Source organism: Trichechus manatus, unplaced genomic scaffold (genome assembly GCF_000243295.1).
Source record: "Trichechus manatus latirostris isolate Lorelei unplaced genomic scaffold, TriManLat1.0 scaffold00168, whole genome shotgun sequence".
Taxonomy (NCBI): domain Eukaryota; kingdom Metazoa; phylum Chordata; class Mammalia; order Sirenia; family Trichechidae; genus Trichechus; species Trichechus manatus.
Window position 1 is genome coordinate 1,644,921 of NW_004444104.1, and position 20,973 is coordinate 1,665,893.

At 41.1% G+C, this 20,973-nt stretch overlaps 1 protein-coding gene across 1 annotated transcript in view; it reads right to left on the reverse strand.

The window, feature by feature from the left end:
- Positions 1–8,378, reverse strand: part of C1QTNF9 (C1q and TNF related 9) — a 9,602-nt gene extending 1,224 nt beyond the window's left edge. The window contains exons 1-2 of the mRNA XM_023740916.1: positions 8,213–8,378; positions 3,417–3,479 (exon numbers count right to left, since the gene is read on the reverse strand). Of these exons, the coding sequence (XP_023596684.1) occupies positions 3,417–3,479; positions 8,213–8,378 (229 nt within the window). The remainder of the gene's footprint in view (positions 1–3,416; positions 3,480–8,212) is intronic.
- Positions 8,379–20,973: the final 12,595 nt, after the last annotated feature.

Here is a 20,973-nt window from a genome sequence, read left to right on the forward strand (position 1 = left end):
GAGAGAGAGAGAGAGAGAGCTTTATCTCAAGAAAATGGCTCATGCAGTTGTGGAGGCTGGCAAGTCCCAAGCCCATGGGTCAGGCAGCAGGCTAGAGGCTTCTCACATAACTACAGGAGCTGACGAATCCAAAATCAGCAGGTCAGATGGCAGGACGCCGGCTCATAGGTTTCGGAGGCCAACGAATCCAAGATCAGGAGCAGGCCGCTGGCTCACAGCCTGCAGAGGCTGACAAATCCCAAGATTAGCAGGCAGTACAGTAGGCAGTTGGCTCAAGTCCCAAGAACTGGAAGTCAGATGATGACAAGCTGGATGCAGGATCCAGAGCAAGCAAAAGCCACAGAACTTTGCCAGAACGTCCATGTATATTGGATGCAGGTCACACCCCCAACAAAACTCCTCTTACGACTGATTGGCTGATCACATCAGATCACATCATGGAGATGATTACATCATATCACAAAATGGAAGATAACTATATCATTACATAACTGCCAAATTACATAACTGCCAAACCACATCATTACATAATTGCCAAACTACACCATTACATAACTGCCCAACCACTAAGAATCATGGCCCAACCAAGTTGACACAACCTTAACCATCACAACACAGGTATAGTATAAGCTCAGGGTTTAAAATCCATTTACTCCCAAATTGTGCACACACGCACACACAAACACACACATATTTAAAATTTTTAGAAAGAAAATGTGGTTGTTGTGTGATCGTTAAGGTTGCGTGTCAACTTGTCTGGGCCATGATTCTCAGTAATTTGGCAGTTATGATGTAGTTTGGGAGTCATGTAATGACATAATCACCTCCATGATGAGATCTGATAAAATGTGATCACCTCCATGATAGGATCTGCTGTGGGTAGCCGATCAGTTGAAAGGGAGTTTCCTTGGGGGTGTGGCCCACATCCAGTATATGTGGACTTTCTGGCAAAATTCACTGGCTTTTGGTCTGCTCTTGATCCTCTATTCGGCTTGTCAGCATCTGACCTCCAGTTCTTGGGACTTGGGCCAGTAGCCTACCATCTTACCTGCCAATCTTGGATTTGTCAGCCTTTTCAGCTATAAGTCAGCAGCCTGCCATCTGATATGTGGATCCTGGGTTCGTAGCCCCTGATGTTCAGCCCTGTGAGTCAGGAGAAGCCTCTGGCCTGATACCTGATGCCTGACCCACGGACTTGGGACTTGCCGGCCTCTACAACCATGTGAGCCATTTCCTTGAGATAAATCTCGCTCTCTCCCTCCCTCTCTCTATATGACATATATATATACACACTTCACTGGCTTTGCTTCTCTGGAGAACCTAGCCTAAGAAAGTGCCTTTGAGTTGATTGTTGACTCATAGTGACCTCACGTCCTTGGCTGTAATCTTTATGGAAGCAAACTGCCAGGTCTTTCTCCCATGGAGCTTCTGGGTGGGTTCTCCTAATAAATTCATCTCTGTACTCCACTTCCAACTGTAACTCCATTTGATATCTCTGTCCAGTAACATTTTTCTCTCTCATAGCTCACACGCATCACCTTTTGATTCCTGTCTACTAAACTAGTGCAGTGAATCACCTTAGAAATTACAACTCTTGACCACCTTAGTCTACCATTTTGACAACTACACAATGCAGATGCTTGAGAGAACACACTCTTCTGAGTAGGGAAGAACTGCAAAAGGCTATTGCTACGACAGCTGCTTTCAGCTAACTGATGGTCAGCCCTAGTTATGTGACGCCCACTAAAAAAGTCCTCACTGAAAGGAACATGAAGTAAAGCCATTAGTGTGGCATTCATTGCTCTTTGTTTTCTGGCTCCAACCTCTCCATTGTAAATCATACCGCACAATTCATCATTCTACATATAGGCTCAGTGATGCCCTATTTCCTCCATGCAGTCTGTAGAGATAGTTACGAGCATAGGTTCTGGAGTTCAAATGCCAGGATTCTATCCTATCTCTACCACTGTGGAAACGCCTCTGTTTCCTTATCTATAAAATTGTATAGTAATAGTACCTAACTTAAAAAAAAAAGTTGTCAAATTGACTCTGATTTATGATGACTCTATGTGTGTCAGAGTAGAACTGTGCTCCATAGAGTTTTCAGTGGCCGAGTTTTCAGAAGTAGATCACCTTACTTCTGAGGTGCCCCTGGGTGGGTTTGAACCACCAACCTTTTGGTCAGTAGTTGAGTGCTTAACCATTTGCACCACACAGGGGCTCTTACCTAACTTATAGGGCTATTATATTGAGTCAATACATGAAAAGCATGTAGAACAATGTAGCACATAGTGAACATTATGTATGTTTGCCATTATGACTGTTCTCTCTGTCAATCAATCTACACCTGCCAGAGTCCTCCTTACCCTTCAAGGCCCAACCCAAGTGCTCCTTCTCCATGCAGAGTTGCCAGATCCACTGAGTCAGCACTCATTCTCACTCCTCAGTGCTCATCTGCCAAATCAGGGTTTAGTAAACTATGGCCCTTGGGCAGAATCCGGCCTGCTGCCTGTTTTTGTGTCATCCACAGCTTAGAATGGTTTACATTTTTAAATGGTTATAAATAATATTTCCTGATACAGGAAAATTATATGAAATACGAATTTCAGTTTTCACAAATGAAGTTTTATTGGGACACAGCCACATTTATTAATTTATATAGTGTCTATTGTTGCTTTTCACTGTAATAGCTGAGTTGATTAGTTGTGACAGAGACTGTATGCCCCCCAAAGCTGAAAATATTTACTATTTTTACAAAAAAAATGTACTGAACCCTGGACTAAATCATAGGCTTTGGTGTTGTTGAGAATATACACAGCAAAACATACATCAGTTCAACAATTTTTACATGTACAATTCAGTGACATTGATTACGTTCTTCAAGTTGTGCAACCCTTCTCACCCTCCTGTTCCAAGTTGTTTCCCCCCATTAACATAAACTCACTACCCACTAAGTTTCCTGTCTAACCTTTAGAGTTACTGTTGTCAATTTGATCCCAGATAGATCATTCTTTAAAAGACCACAATGCTCAAGCATGATTCTTGATGAATTTAACTAACCCACTGTTTGGTTTAAAGAAGAATCCACTGAATATTTTGGTTTAGGGTTTAAAGATTATCTCAGGCCAGTAGTTTCAGGGTTCCATCCAGCCTCAATGGTTCCAGAAAATCTGGATTCTAAGACAATTTGAAATTCTGTTCCAAATTTCCCCCTTTTGATCAAGATTCTTCTGTAAGTTCTTTGATCAAAATGTTCGCCAATGATAGCTTTTAGAGGACAATAACTGTGTTGCTCTATCTTTAGATCATCCCAGAGCCTAGTAAAGAGCTTACCTTTCATAAACACTTAATAATTATTGTTAATTCATTGAAAGTTCAGAATTAGATCATGGTAAAATAGGAAAAAAATTTCTGACCTCGTTCTCCTTTCTCTCCATTCATTCCATCCTTCCCTGGGCTTCCAGGAAGTCCTGGTTCTCCTGGTTGAAAAAGAAGAAAAACAGATAAGACTTAAAATTTCAATTCTGACTTTACTAGACCTTGGTCTCAATGAATGATGGATGTTGGAGAGTACTGGGTGTGATCCCCAGTCCTATCATACACTACCCTCCCTTACAGAAGTATAGGTGGAAAAAGGCAGATGTGAGAAAACATCAAGGCAGTTGTTGTTGTTGTTTTTAGTTGCCATTGAGTCAGCTCCAACTCATGGTGACCTTACGTAGAACAAAATGAAACACTGCCCAGTCCTGTGTCATCTTTGTGGTCATTAATATGTTTGAGTCTATTGTCGCAGCTATTGTGTCAATGCATCTCATTGAGGGTTTCCCTTGTCTTCACTGACCCTCTACTTTACTAAACATGATGTCTTTTTCTAGCAATTGGCCTTTCCTGGTGACATTTCCAAAGTAAGTGAGCCAAAGTCTCACCATCACTTCTAAGGAGAATTCTGGCTTAAGGTGAGTAAAATAAGTGAATTATCAAAACAGTGGTGTGGACTTCACTGGTACCCTGCTCCAAGATGACACTGTGAGTGCCCAGAACAGCAGGATAAGGAAGGGTGTGTGTGCCGTGAAGCTCATGGTTGCATTTGCCTCATGTGCTGAGTACTAGCTACATGATCTGAATGCTGGAGGGACTGGGTGGCTTTCTCATTTCTTTTCCTTTTCCATCACTCTTGTGGAGAGGTGGAGTAGAAGATTAACTATCCTCCTACAAAAACATAGATGACTATGGTAGCATGACACTATTTGGGTGGGGAAGGAGGCTCCTGGAAGGATCTTTCTCGGTAAATATCACTGGCCAAGTTGGCACAGGAGATCCCACTTGGGGAGTATCATGTGAACGAGGTTTTGTCCACCACACAGGAGTCCTGGCCCTCGGAGCAGGCTACCTTGAGCTCCACTTCCCGTGTTATTAGTGAACAGGTTGTAAGTGGCTCCAGGCCTGGCAAAAGGCAGCTTGATGCTCACTAGGCCATGGTTCAACCCAGACTCTGGCTTCTCCCATAGCAGCAGAGACACCCGTATCCCAGCCCCACTGAGCCAGCTGTGGATGACAGGGCGGGCTCAGGCCAGCCTCCAGTTCCTGAGACAGGACAGACGGGGCAGATATATTAGTGGGGCTTGAGAAGTTAACTTCCCAGACTCAATCATGTCTGACTTTCTGACTTTGCCAGCAGGTCTGGGGCCAATGCTCTCATGTAAATCCTGGGTACCACTGGGAACCCCTGGAGCCTCTGATGGGGTCATCCCTACATTTACCTCCTCTTCCTTCCCTCTCAACTTCATTCATGGACCACATTAGAGGTGAAAGTTCTCCTCTCCTTACTTCTTTTTGGTTCCCTTGCCTAATTCCCAGTTTTTCCATTTTCTAGAGCAGTGGCCACCAAACTTCTTTGGTGACGCACCCCGACGTAACAAGGTGTGAACACAACCCCTGATAGTTGTGTATGTATGTATTTATAAATTAGGTACAGGTAATGTACTAAAGGAGCCCTGTTGGCGCAGTGGTTAAGAGCTTGGCTGCTAACCAAAAGGTCAGCAGTTCAAATTCACCAGCCACTCCTTGGAGACCTTATGGGGCAGTTCTACTCTGTCCTATAGGGTCGCTATGAGTTGGAATCAACTCGACGGCAATGGGTTTGGTTATTGGTTTTTTAATGTACTAAAATTTGTTTGTTATAAAACATACACACAAATTTTAACAGGGCAAGATAAAGATGAAGTTTTAGCTTAAGTAATGTGATGGAATATTCTTCTAAGAAATATATATATATATTATATTATATATGAACTATAAATAAAATATAAGTGCATCTATGAAACATGGAAAATTTGAAAGAATGGATTTTGGATATACTTGGAGAGGAAAGAGAGGTTCACTCAGGGAAAGGTAAGAGATTTTGGGGTTAGATATATCAGTATTTGTCTTATTCCTCTTTTATTTTCTGTCTATCTATCTATCTAAAAGTTCCTGGGTGGCGCAAAAGGTTTACTCTTGACTACTAACCTAAAAGTTGGCAATTGAAACCCATCCAGTGGGACCATGGGAGAAAGTCCTGGCAACTTGCTTCTGTAAAGATTACTGCCAAGAAAACCCTCCGGAGTATGGTTCCATTCTGTAACACATGGGGGCACCATAAGTTGTAACTGAGTAAACGGCAACAGGTTTGTTTGTTTGTTTTTTTAATCTATCATTCTATCTGTCTACTTTTGTGTGCATAAAATATTAATCATAAAACTTAAGAAAAATTAAAATCCTGTACATTTGGAAATAACACATGCACCCTCGCTCTGAGTCAGAGAGAGAAGGGCTGAGTGCCAGACCCGGAAACAACAATCACCTGGCCCCATCCACCACACTCCTCTGGCCAGAGGCGTGGTGAGCTGCAGAAATGTTGCCTTGGACCTGGAGCTAAGTGTGCCGAAAGCTTTTTAGGGAAAGCTAGAACGTTCCCCTGGGAGTGTGAGGTCATGGAGACTGAGGCCTGACTTTCAACTTTCCGGTTGCCGTGGAGTTGACTCTGACTCCGGGCGACCCCATGTGTGTCAGAGTAGAACTGTGCTCCATAAGGTTTTCAATTGCTGATTTTTTGGGAGTAAATCACCAGGACTTTCTTCTGAGGTGCCTCTGGGTGAACTCGAACCTCCAACCTTTTGGTTAGCAGCTGAGCATGTTAACTATTTGCACCATAGGACTGCCAACTTCCAATGAGAAAAAATCTGAAGAAGAGGCTGGCTACAGCTGTCCCAATGGCAGAGGCAAGAGCGGAGTGGCACTGTGAACACCTAGCGCTTTCTGAGTCTGCTAGAGCAACAGTACCGTTTTTCTGGGGGCTAGGGTGCCTTCGGAGTCCTGTTAGCGTAGTGGTTAAGAGCTTGGCTGCTAACCAAAAGGTCAGCATTTCAAATCCACCACCAGTTCCTTGGAAACCTTTTGGGGCGGTTCTACTCTGTCCTACAGGGTCGCTATGAGTCAGAACCAACTCGACAGCATCTAACAACAGGGTGCCTTCAGAGGGCCAGGCTTGAGACATATTGAAAAAACCCTACCCATGAGAACTACCTGCCAAGGCAAGGGGACCCCACCAAAAGGAGACTGCACTAGAAGCTAAGGGGCATTTGGACCCCATTAGGCAGTGAGTGCAGGAGGTCCACAAAGAACCCCAAAACACCTCTAAAAGAAAGGCCAGCATTGGATTGTCCTCCTCTGAAGGCACCCATGCCAGATTATAGTGGCACCAGGTAAGTAATGCTTCTTCTTTTTTTTATAATATTTTATTGTGTTTTTGGTGAAAGTTTACACAGTAAATTAAGTTCTCACTTGACAATTTCTATAAAAACTTGTTCAGTGACTTTGTTACATTTTTCACAATGTGTCAGCATTCTCTTTAATTGCATTCTGGTTGTTCCATTTCCAGTACTCTAGTTTCCCTGCCCCCTTATCTTCTCATCTTTGCTTTAGAGTAATTGTTGAGTAAGTAACACTTACTGCACCTCTTCTCTCCTGCCTAGCCCTCTCTGGAGTCAGAGGTGGTGCTGGCAGTGCGGAAGGACAGTGGAAAGTACAGGGTGGAGGAACTGTGAAGACAGATCTATCCTGAGAGGCACGTGAGCATGTGAACACATCCACATCCACCCCACCGCAGGTCCCCGGGTACAGGTAGAAGACTTGATTTCAGTAAGACTGAGGTTTTGCTGTAAACTTGTACTGGGCTTTTTGCTACCTGGAAATGAGACTGGTCTAATGCCAAAAAGTGACTGGAACCACATGGATTTGTGACAATTACTATCCAGTCAGAGAGATCTCACGGAGAAGATTTGCACCGAAGTCACTCGGGGTTGAAATGGTTAACACATTCGCTGTTAGTGTATGCTCCCACACCCAAGTTGGTCTCTCTACAGTCCCCACCACCATCCATCTGTCCGTTTGTTGTACTGTTGTGGTTTGTGTTGCTATGATGTTGGAAGCTATGTCACCAGTATTTCAATATCAGCAGGGTCACCCATGGTAGACAGGTTTTAGCAGAGCTTCCAGCCTAAGACAGACTAGGAAAAAAGGCCTGGTGATCTACTTCCAAAAATTAGCCTATGAAAGCCCTATGGATCACAGCCAAATATTGTCCAACTCACTTGCTTTGGACGTGTCATCAGGAGGGATCAATTGATGGAGGAGGACATCATGTTTGGTGAAGTACAGGGCCAGTGAGGGTGAGGGAGACCATCAGTGAGACGGATTGGCACAGTAACCACCACAATAGTCTCAAATATGCCAGCAATTGTGAGGACGGCACAGGAGTGAGCAACCTTTTTACGGTTGTACATAAGGTCACCATGAGTTGGAGTCAACTCAACAGCAGCTATAGGCCCCAGGTTGGCAAAGATCCATCATACCTGTCACCTGAGGCAGGAAGATTTACAGCATCATATGCTCCTGAAAATGGCCCCGTAGTATCAGAGGTGATGGTTAACAAACAGGTATTCCCACTAGATTAGAAAGTCCATAAGGCGGGTTCATGTTGGTCTTGTCCTGCATCATTGCCAACACCCAACACAGAATCTGGGATGGAGTAGGCTCTCAATAAACGTTTGCTGGATGGATGAATGAGTGAGGAATGAGTGATGAATAAACGGGTGGATGAATGGATCAATAAGATAAAATGAATGCAAGAGGTAAGTGGAAGGGCAGCGGAAGGCCACCAGGTGGGGAGTACCTGCATCCCCTTTGTCCCCCTTTGCTCCATCTCGTCCATCTCTTCCTGGCAAACCGTTGTGCCCAGGACTCCCAGGGATGCCAGAATGCCCTTGCCTGCACATGTCCTGTGAGTTTATGTTTTCTGTGCAGGCTCCAATGGCAAGTAGGACCCACCAGAATCTCATGGCTCAGATGACAGAGTCTGAACTGAAAGAGGGAAACACAAACAGAAATGATAAGCTTCTGTCCCTGGGGCCGCACACACACCTCTGCTCCTTGCCATGGCAACAGCTGAGCTGTACACTGTCACAGAGCAACACCTGATGGCACTTGGACAGAATGGTCAGGGCAGGTAAGGATGACAACCTACAGCACACCAAACTTGCTACAATCAGAAGGAATTTGTCCTCAGAAGATAACACATGTGGTCAGGACCATTCGTAAAATAGTGAGCAATCAACGAAAGCCAATTCTGAAGTCAAGGAACTGTCAAAAAAAAAAAAAATCTGATCAATAAGCCAGTTAGAGTTAAAAGGTTTTATTAGTCAGAAAAAACTGTTTGAGAGCAGGAAGCATCCATCCAGAGAGAAGAGCTCATTGCATTACAATTCTGATCAGCTTATACACAGTACAGACTGTTAGGGGAGTTCCCAAAAGTGAAATGTAAAATGATTGTGTCATTCACTTAACTGGCAGAAGGTGGCTTGGATTGGTTTATTAAGTTTTTGTGGCTGCATTCTATAGGCTAGCTATGGCTTATCTAATTATTTAAACTTTTCCCAGAACTATCTTTATCACGAGTTTTAGTTTCTGGGAAGTGTTAAGAGGTAAATTTAAACGGAGGGAAGGGGCATTTTCTTTAACAATTGTCCCCTTCTGGTCATCTTCCTAGTATGTGACCACTCTTAAATACCAGCACTTATAAAATAGAATTAAAAGATAGCTCTACAGACTTGAATATACAGGTAGTCCTCGACCTACGACATAGTTGAGTTAGGAGGAATTGTACTTACGACCGTCTTTTTGTGTGTGTGTATCTTATCATTAGTAACATGTACTACATGTACTACATACAATGTTGCAGTGCATACTTTGCTGATGTTATCATTCTCAGATGTTCACTCACAGTTGTTCAAAGATCATATTTATAAAGATATGATAATAAAAGTCATAATAATGAAAACCAAAAAAAAAAAAATAGGTATTCAATTTACATCAGAACCAATTTATGATGGAGTCATCAGAATGGAACCCTGTCATAAGTCGGGAACTACCTGTATTACAGGTTGCTTTTTGAAATTCCTAAACTAAGGAAGATTGCCCTAATAAACAAATGAAAACCAGAAGCTAGACCAATTAGAGGATTGGAATCCCTTTTAAGTCAGTGAACAAAAGATCCTAGATTTAAACTTGGCTAGCATTAAGGGTTCTAAAGGATTGAAGATGTGGAACTAGATATCCTAATCCACAAAGTTCTTGCCAATCAGGTGGCAAAGTCTGAACAGAGATTAATGGAACAAAAGAATCGTTTTGGTACCCTGGGAATGTATAATATGATTGTTTACCCTTTCTAAAAATAATGATACTAAGTATAGTCCAGATTTCAGTCTCAGTCATGGATTTATCCACAGTCTTGGGCAGAAGTTGTCTACCTCGTGACGTCAGCTACTTCTGGGGTTCAGTGGTCTCGGGTGAGTCTGAGTTTGAGAGATATATACCCAGAGATCTATTCGAGTTTGGCTGCTGTGTGGGTGGTGAGCAGCACCCGAAAGCGTCCTTTCCAGAAGGGTTCAGATGCTGATTTCTTTTAATCTTCTCAGAACACCAAATCTCCCAGTTCCAGGTTGTGAGGAATGTGTCCTTCTTCAGGAATTAGTTCTTGGAAGGCAGTATGTACCTGTTTGAGATAAGATTGGGAATAATCCATTAGAGATTTAGGGATTATGAGAGTTTGACTAATTTCAGCCTTAGGGTTCCATGTATTCTTTCTACTTTTCCAGATGACTGTGGATGTTAGGACAATGCAGACCTTGGAAAATTAACATACCATGACAAATTTCCTTGATAAGTGATTTTGTAAAATGTGTGTCCCAATCACTAGACAATTCTAAAAGGCACTTCTCAAAGAGGCAAAACTTGCTCTAACAACTTTTTAGCTACCGTAGTAGCATCTGCTTTTCAATTTTAGAGGTTTTTCAACTTCTATTTAGCACTGTATTTAAATGGGCAATAGTCTATTTTCTGGTTTTTACATTGTTGGCCTCTCTTAAATTTCTTTGGGTCATTGATTAAAAGCATAAACTTTTAATCTAACAAAAACTAGTTCAATTTACAGGTACAAAACAAAACCATTAGTTGTCAGTAGTTTACAAAGAGACGTAAAATAGTTCAAATACAATGAACAGGACCAGAATCTGATAGTCCACAACGGTTTGTCATAATTTTCTATTGACACATAAAATTTCTCTCTACACTCATCTCCCTTTGATAAAAGACAATCCCAAAGCAAAGTTATTGATCTTACAGTAAGGCTGGTGCAGCAATAATGGTAATTTATCATACAGGCTTTTAAGTTTGTTTTGTTGGAAGATTTCATAAAGAACTTCGAATTAAATTTATAAAAGCCTCTTAAGGTTAGGAAGCTAAAAAAAAAAAAAGAACTTGCCACCGGATTTCACTGTAGTACCCACAGATTTGGGTGAGTTCCTCTTTTTTCAAGGTCCCAAAATATCATAAGTTTCTTGGGCCTTCCAGGAAGTGACCTTCCTTACTTACCTGTAAGGCTGGAAACCCTATAAGCCAGGTACCAGGCCCATTTTCCAAAAAGTCAATCTTAGTTCCTTAAACATGTCTGGTCATACCTGATTTGCTGAGCATCACTCTCAAATATGACTTTCCAGTCAAAGTTTGGTTATATAACCAAGATTTCCAATTGTGTTCTGTTAACAAGGAGCACAGATTCCCGTTGAACTTATGCAAATAATTACATTGCCACAAAATAAGGATATTCAGTAAGAGTTTTCCAATTCCCGAGGGATCAGGCAGGAAGAAAAGATAAATTTTTCACATTTGTTTACAAAAGCACAGTCTATTAAATTTTATGAGTTACACAGAGTGTAGAAGAAAAAGAAAGATTCCTTATACCTGGAAAAGAGAATATGAAACATCAGCAATACTAAAGAAAAATTCAATCATATGTAATTAATTCATATTTCACTGGATCTTAGGCTTACAGTCTTGTGAACCCATCAGCTTCTCCACAAAAATTCTGGAAATCCTGATTCAATCCAGTAGTATTTAAGCAGTGTCATTAAAAGTTCACACCAAAAATTCCTGGCATAGTCCTTTCCACGGGTCTCTGAGACAGTCTCTTTTGTTGAAATACTCTGGCCTGTGGTTGGTTGCAAGTGCTTTCAGGGAGTCAGAGTAAAAAATAAAAAACTATCTATGATGACAAAACTTAAAAATGACCATGGTTAATTTATTACTAATAATATTTAAAAGTGAACTAATCTTTAGGTGGAAAAGAAATTTCAGATATAACATACAATAATCCTAAGACATAATATAATATGAATATACCAGGCATAGAGTTAGGATACGTTGCTGTTGTTGTTTGGTGCCATCAAGTTGGATCCAACTCATAGGGACCCCATGTACAACAGAATGAAACACTGCCTGGTCCTGCACCATCCTCACAATCACCTCCATATTTCAGCCTATTGTTGAAGACACTGTGTCAATCCAGCCCATTGAAGGCCTTCCTCTTTTTTGCTAACCCTCTATTTTACCAAGCATGATGTCTTTTTCCAGGGACTGGTCCTTTGTGATAACGTGTCCAAAGTGTGTGAGATGAAGTCTTGCCATCCTCGCTTCTAAGGAGCTTTCTGGCTATACTTCTTCCAAGACAGATTTGTTCGTTCTTCTGGCAGTCCATGGTATATTCAGTATTCTTTGCCAGCACCATAATTCAAAGGCATCAATTCTTCTTCAGTCTTCCTTTTTCATTGTCTGGCTTTCACATGCATATGAGGCAGTTGAATACCATGGCTTGGGTCAAACTCACCTTAGTCATCAAAGTGACATCTTTGCTTTTTAAGATTTTAAAGGGGTCTTTTGCAGCAGATTTGCCCAATGCAATACATCATTTGATTTCCTGACTACTGCTTTCATGGGCATTGATTGTTGATCCAAGTAAAATGAAATCCTTGACAACTTTTCATGATGTTGCTTATTGGTACAGTTGTGAGGATTTTTGTTTTCATTATCAACATAATCCATACTGAAGGCTGTAGTCTTTGATCTTTATCAGTAAGTGCTTCAAGCGTCTTCATTTCTGCAAGCAAGGTTGTGTCATCTGCATATTGCAAGTTGTTAATGAGTCCTCCTCCAATCCTGATGCTGCATTCTTCTTCATATAGTCTGTTTTCTCAGATTATTTGCTCAGCATACACATTGAATAAGTATGATGAAAGGATACAACCCTGATGCACACCTTTTCCAATTTTAAATCTTGCGTTTTAAATCCTCTTGTTCTGTTCAGATGACTGCCTCCCGATTTACATACAGGTTCCACATGAGCACAACAAAGTGTTCTGAGATTCCCATTCTTTGCAATGTTATCCACAATTTGTTATTATCCATACAATCAAATGCCTTTGCATAGTCAATAAAACATAGGTAAACATCTTTCTGGTATTCTCTGCTTTTAGCCAAGATCCATCTGACATCTGCTACACGATAGGCCCAGAAAATTTTAGGTGGGGTTTCTCATTGTGATCTTTGTCTTTGGGCTTTTTAAAATTCCTCCACAATAAAGGGGACTTGTTTATGGCTCTTTAATGTTGGAGGGAAGCCCTGGTGGCATACTGGTTAAGGGCTTGGCTGCTTTATTGACCCACCCAGCCTCTGATAATACTGTATTAAGATAGTATTTGTTTGATTTTAACCCCATCAATGGTCCACCCTCTTTATCCTATTTTTCAACAGCCTTCTGAAGATTTCCATTCTGCTGGCAGGGGCCCCTCCACTCTTTCTTTTGTCCTTCTTGGCTATTCTTTCGGCAAAACGTTTAGCCTTCTGTGGTTTTACAGCCTTTCACTAAGAGCAACCCAGTAATCAAAGAAAACTTTGTCATTTTAATAGAGAAAAAACCAAATTCCCAGTCTTCATACTATTTGATACTAAAGCTCTTTAACAATCCTGTAAATAAACCTATCAGATCTTAAATAACTTTCTTCCAACCTTCCACAACCTTCCCTATCCATCTATGTTTCATTTTGTTTTTTTTTCTCATTCTGGAACAACCGCTTTTATTTACTTCAGGAAAAAATTATCGTCTTTCCTTTAACAAAATACATCCTGCATATTCAATCTAGCCTAAGTCCAAGATTTTAAGTTACCAAAAGCATCTTGGAAACTGTTTTAAGCTGGCATATTATAAAACATAAAAACTTTCGTCAGACCAACTTCACTTTCATTAATTTCGGGGAATATTAGGACTATTCAATTTATATCAGCTCTTCTTTATCTCTAAACCAATCAAAATAAAGCTTTTTGAAGGTATATTATAATCTAATTTGGCAATACGATAGGGAGGTAGGAAATTATTACGTATACAAACACAGCATACACATACTGACAGGCATATGCATACATAAAGATGAGGAGCTGAAGGACCAACCATTGTCCCTCCTGTAGTCAGGGATTTAATCCTATCTTCTGCACACTAGGAAAAATCTTTTAGGAGGCAAATTTGAAATCATCTTGTCTTTTAAAATGCCTCATCATATCAAAATAAGCACCCCATTCTTTTCATGGAGTGTGGGGTTCCTTTTTCTAGTGTACCCGTTTAAATGAAAAAAGTTCTTCAAAGTAGCCACTGAAGACACAGATTATCCGCTTAGAAAGATAGGAAGTGGGAGTTTTCCTGGAAGAGGAGAAGATTGAGACTTAAAACAACCCTATGAGAGCTGGCAGTGGGTGGTAGGAATATGCCCCCAACCTGATGGCTGGCCACCTCCCAATTCAGACCCAACAATCTGCATTTCCAGGTGGGTGGAAAAGCAGAGCGCATGGTCTCTCTGGATCAACGCCAAGCTCTCAGGACAAAAACGAGACAGAAGGAGAACCTTATCCAGTTTTGTAGCAAAGTTTGTCCAAGTGGACGCTGGTTCAGTTAGAATGGCAAACTCACTGGTTTGTGAGGCTGGCTTGAACTACAGGCTAATATGGCCTATGATTCTCTTTTTTTATGCCAATCAACATTTTTAGACAGCCAACACTTTTAGGCAACACAACATAAAACAGAGCAAATGGGGGCCCAGTTCCCTAAACTGGGCTCTGCAATTCGAAGTTGTCTTTGGTAAGATTAACCCATTTTGACAGGAAAAAAGAAAAAAAAAAAAACAGGCTCTGGATCCAATTTTTAAAAAATATATCCACTTGCCAGAGTCTTGCCAGAGTCCCAGGTGGAGGGGCCCCAGACCCTTTGGACCTGGCTGAACCCATTTTAAAAAAGTGGATTCTGTTAGACCCAGTCTGATTTCTCTTGGACCCAGTACAAGGACAGTGTTTGAATAGAGCAAATGGAAACCAATAGCAAAACCTGGGCACCAAACAGAAGTGCCCAAAATGGAAAAAGACAAGGCAAATGGGAACTCAGTTCCCCAAAGAGGCCACTCAAAATTCAAGTCATCCTTCATATAATCAACCCACTGCTAAGAAACCTGTAGCTCTGGAGTAAGAACAGAAAGAAGGAGCCCATGCTTAAAATCCCCAAAATGATTGTATCTAAACTGAGGTCGCAGTCAAACGGCTGTCTAGAGGCACAGAAATTCACACATCTTATCCCAAATAAACAGAACCAAAGTCTGACTAGCCAAGACATGTCTGGACTGCAAACCTTATTCGGACCTAGCCCAAGTCACCCAATAAAATGGGAGCTCAAAATGCAAAGAGAGTGGAGCTTGAATCCAGAGAACCTTGTCCTTCAGGCTCTGTGGGGTTGGTGAGGGAAACAGTGAACACAGGGGTCCTTGTAGGCACCGGCACATGTTCACTCACCAGCCACGGGATGGGTCTGGGTTCTTCGGATCTCACTTCTAACACCAGAACTGCTGAAAGAAAAATCTGATCAATAAGTCAATTTGGTTTTATAGGGCGGAAAAAACTGTTCTCAAGCAGGGAGCAGACCTCAGAAGAAATGAGCTCATTACAATTTTGATCAGCTTATATAGAGTACAAACTGTTAGAGGATTTCCAAAAAGGGAAATTTAAAGTAATTGGTTGTTATTCACTTAATCAGCAGGAGGCAGCTTGGATTGTTTTATTAAGTTTGCATGTCTGTATTCTATAGGTTAGTGATGGCTTATCCAATTATTTAAACTTTTTCCAGAATGTCTTTATCATGAGTTTTAGTTTCTGGGAAGGGTTAAAAAAATTTTAACAGGGTTGGGGGCATTTTCTTTAACACTACTCTTCTACTTACTGTCTGACTTTGGGCAAAGCATGTTTCTGAGCTAGAGAAGAGATTAATGTCTGCTTATCTTCAAGGGTTGCTGTAATGACTAAATTTGATTATATTGTGCATGCTTGAAAACACATTAATCATAAAGCATTCTAGTGCTTCTATGATGATAAGATGTATTCCTTTGAGTTAAGGTTTTGTTTTTCTGGGAGGCTACTGTGAAAAAAGGGCACACAGTTTTGCAGAAGTACACTTTAAACTCCTGTCCTCTATTATCACTGCACACCTGTGTGGGACAAAGAACTTGATTTGGCCTTTTGTCTCTAGTTTCTGAAAATAGCCCTTGGAATTCCCCAGCAATTCAAGGTGTCTTTGTTTTTCTAAAACAGCCAAACAACACATAAACGGATACAAGGATCACCCCTGGCAAATTAGCTTCAGGAAAAAGGGGGTAGGGGTCATGATGGACTCAGTTATGCACACTCAGTGATCCAATCAATCATCGACTATGCATTAAGGCCCCAGTCATGGCATACACATTGAGACCTCAGTAACTATCATCAAGGACCCAGGGCCTTGGAGTTTCATTTTGAGCTTCCGGATTGATGATGCATATGAGGGGAACAGCATGTCTCTGGGGACAGGAAGCTCCATGCTGAAAACCTTTCCCAGACTGCTTTGTGTATATCCTTTTGTTATATTAAAAAGGTTATAGTGAGTACAGTCATTTCCATGAGTTCGGTGAGTCATTCTAGAGAATTATCGAACCCACTGGGGCGAGCGAGGGCCAGCAGGGTCTTGCATCCACCTGTTTGGCAGTCCATCAGAAGGACAGAGTCCTAACTTGTGAGGAGCCAGCTTTGGGTGGCTGGTGGACAGAAGAGGCTGTGCAGGCAGTGGTTTTGTAAAGACCAAACTCTGGGTGGTTAGCGTCAGAGAGAGAGAAAACGCCATGTGGGTGGCGGGTGACAGAGACGGAGAAGTGGGAAAGCGGGGATGTGAACTATCTTTGCACTTTGGGGATCGGCCTTGTGTTGATTACTATTAATCCAACACCCCTTAGGTTATTGATTTGTTTTCCAACTTCAGGCATAGAGGGGTGCCATGACCTCATCCGGAGCTAAGACTGTGCTTGGGTAGTGATGTGGGAACTGAGATCTGAAAGGGAGGAGTAGTTACTCGAGCACAGTGTTCCAAACCAAGGGAGCAATATATGCAAAGGCCCTGTGGGAGCAGGAACTCTAGGGATGAACAGAATCCTCCCGACAGGTCAAATCTCCCCCTTTAGGGTGCAGATAGCATCATGTCCCTCTCCTTCATAATACTTGTCATAGTTGGGGTTTGACATTTGTTTATGTGATTATATGATTAAAAATTTGGCTCCCCACCTGATGGTACTTACTTCATTATGGTATTTCTAATACTCAACATTAAACTTGGAACAGCATGCTGAATAAATATCTGTTGACTGGAATGAATGTATCATGGTTGGATATCTTAGGACTTGAAGTAACACAGCTTAAAAAAAATAATAACACACCATAAGGCTAGTGCAAGTGGTTAGAACCCAGACTCTAATGTAATGCTGACAGCCACGGGAATCTGCACAACATTTTGGAAAGCTAAAGTGCAAAAGATATCCGTAACTTTGACCCAGTAATCTCATCCCTAAGTTTCTTCTCAATAATCAAAAGTTGATGTGCCAAAGATGTTAACCACAGCATTATCTAGAAATAGTGAAAATGTGCATACCACATAATGTGCAACGTAGGGGAATAGTTTTGGAAGTAGAATATTATGTAACCACTGAAATAATTATGAAAGTCATGTAGAAATATGGAAAAGATATATATTGTGTTGAATAAGAAAAGAGTAGACTAAAATGCTACATGCAGGAGAAAGACCTGGCTATCTGCTCCTGTAAAGATTACAGCCTAGGAAACCGTATGGGGTAGTTCTGCTCTGTCACATGGGGTTGCCTTGTGTTGGAATAGACTCTACGGCACCCAACAACAACAAAATGCTACATACAGTATGATGCACTTATGGAATTGTATATGCATATTGACAAAAGCTAGAAGTGAACATATGCAAATTAACATGGTTGTTTTAGAATGGTGGGTTATGGGAGTTCTTTTTTTTCAAAAATGGTTTTTTACAGTGTCTATAAAAAATATTTCTAGATATATATATATATATTTAAACCAGCTAGGTGATATCGCCATCTTGTGGAAACCTCTAAATATCACAAGGTCGAAGCTAATGCCAATAGAGTGTATTTGGAAAAGGAAATACAGATGTTTCCCTTTGAAGTCACAAACTCACTCCATTTCAGGAAATTGAGTTGAGTTTTCTTAGAGGCAAATTCCATGAATAATCTGCACCAGGCTCCTTTGTTTAACTCAGAAGTGACTGGTAGCAGTCAAGTCTCAAATTTTAGGATTTTTTTAGGATTCTATATTTTTCCTTTTAAATTTTTCAAAATGTGCAGTAAAACAATCGTTCCAGTAATAAAAAGATCACAAGATCACAAAAGTGTCAAATTGGGATAATTTTTTAATCTATTTTGTTCCTCAGTTAAAGAAGAACAAACATAAAAACAAACATTTATCCTTCTATAATTCTTTTATTATTTTTGCATCCATAATACAGAGATTTTATATCTATTTTGCTTACATGTGTGCCTAGTATGTAGACAAGCTTCAACAAATACCTGTGAATAATTGAACATGTTTTACTCCCCAGTAAGCAGTGAAATTTATGGCATCATCTCCTATAAGAAAATTTAGCAGAGGAACGTTAAGGGTTTACATGTGGAATACAAGGAGAAATTATATTAATATGTCATTTAAAAATAATAAATTGCATTTATGCCTCTCATAAAGCCATGGGTTGGACACTGTTTCATTGTTCAGCTAGAGTTATTAACCTCAACCTTTGATTTCTATGTCTGGTCTTTCTCCAGAAGGTACCAGAGCTTGAACCCCCAGCTCCTGTCTCCCATCTTTCCCTGTGATCAGCTCCACCAGTTTCTCCTCCCTCCTTCCCTCTTACCTGCATTACTGCATGCACACACACACACAAACACACCTTTGTTCTAATCTGTTCTGCATATCATGGCTACCCCATGTGTTAAGAGTAGAACTGCTCCATAGGGTTTTATTGGCTGTAATTTTTATTGAACCATGCATGGCGTCACTGGGTGGATTCAAATCACTGACCTTTAGGTTAGCAGCTAATTGCAAACCACTTGCACCACCCAGGCTCCTCATGCACCTGTTGTTATGTGCCACTGAGTTGATTCTGACTCATAGTGACCCTGTAGAACAGAGTAGAACTGCCTCATAGGGTTTCCTAGACTATAATTTTTACAGGAACAGATCACCATGTCTTTTCTCCTGCGAAGCTGCTGGTGGGTTGGAACCGCCAACCTTTTGGTTAGTAGCTGAGTGCTTAACAATTACACCACCAGGGCTCCCTCTCCTGCACCTAGTGATGACTCGTTAGCCACAAAACTGAGTTACAACTTTTTGAAGATGGTGATCGCATCTTTCCACTTACTTATTTTCAGTACTTTACAGTCACATATTTGTTGAATGAGTAAGTGAATGAACGAATGAGTGAATGAATAAAATATTATCCTGGTTCCAACTGTGTGAGAATCTTTACTTAGGGGAGGTGACTGGGTATTGGCAGAGATTGCTAGTTTTCTTCAACACCCCTTCTCGTCTTTTTCCATAGTAATAGGGATTTTAGCTGAGCACATGGCTGCACACAGTAAAGACGATATTTCCCAGCCTCCCTGGCAGCCCGGATATGACCATGATACTAAATCCTGGCCACGGGAAGTAAGAGTGATGTGTGCAACTTCTGGACGATGGCCTTAAAGGGAAAGGCTCCCCTAGCCACTTTCCCTCTTCCTGTGAGCATGTGGTGGGAGCGATCTTGGACTGCTTGGAGGAGGACAACAAGGAGCACACCTGCCCTACCAGCTCAGTCTTTGACATGGGAAAGAAGTATACTTCCGACATGTTTAACCAGAAAAAAACAGTTACTGTCAAGTCCATTACGACTCATGGTGACCCCATGTGTGTCAGAGTAGAACTGTGCCCCATGGGGTTTTCAATGGTTGATTTTTCAGAAGCAGAGTGCCAGTTCTTTCTTCTGAGGTGCCTCTGGATGGACTCAAACCTCCAACCTTTTGATTAGCAGCCGAGTGTGTTAACCATTTGCGTGTTAACCATTTGCCACCGTTATTTGGGGTCTCTGTTACACATAGCTAAACTTACATCCTAACTAATGCAATGCTTCTGCTGCCAAGACTGGGCCACTTGTGAGAAGTGAGGAAGGTTTGTTGGACATCTGTGGTCAGTCCAATAGTAAGAGTTGCTGAGGACTCATTGGGTATGCAACAGGTCAGGTAATATATTAAAAAACAGACAATAGTCACTGACTTAGACGGATCAATGTGGTTAACATGAAATGCGTAGAGAATAGATGCAGTCACTATGCTGAATGTTGAAGTTCATGGGGAGAGAGCCTGGAAGGTCCTTGGTCTGTATCTTAAGCTGCTGTGACTTCATAAACAGGATATACTGATATGTCACATCATAAGCATGGTAGGAGCAAAGGGACACAGACTGCAAAGATGATGTTAGAGTTTGTTGTTGTTGTTTTTCAGTCTCAAATAAAATAGGCTCTTATTTACTTATTTCTGGGTCATTCCTCCTACACTTTATCTGAATTTCTCCTTCACTACTGAATTTCTTGATAAAGGGTTAACAAATGCTCCTCTAGATTTTCTCCAAATGCATCATGTACCACAGCAAAGGTTAAGGGTTTCTGCTCATCAAGTTTCTTACTTCCCCAAATACTAAGATTTAATACAGACCTGCCAGAAACTAGCTGAGCAATCTTTATCGGGTCACCAAACCTCTGAGCGTCAACTTCCTTGTACTAAAATGGGAGGAGTGAACTCCTCAACATCCCTCGAAGGTGTGGTAGTCTAAGAATCTAAAAATCTCTAAGCTGCCTTGATTGAATGTTTTCTTCCATGTGCTATATGCATTGTATACCTTATAAATTTCTTCGTCAACATATATTGAGAACTTTTTTACTAAATTGTAAACTAACATAGCCATAAGTGTAAAAATACACAGATTAAAGTCTGTGCAAAATAATAGGACAAACTGCTCAAGGAAGCTTCTACAGAAAACTCTTAAAAACTGTTATGAATTTATTCTATTATTTTTAATCCCTCTACCCAGCCAGTTTGCAGAGTTCTGGCAGAAGAGTTTCAAAATCTGCTTTTA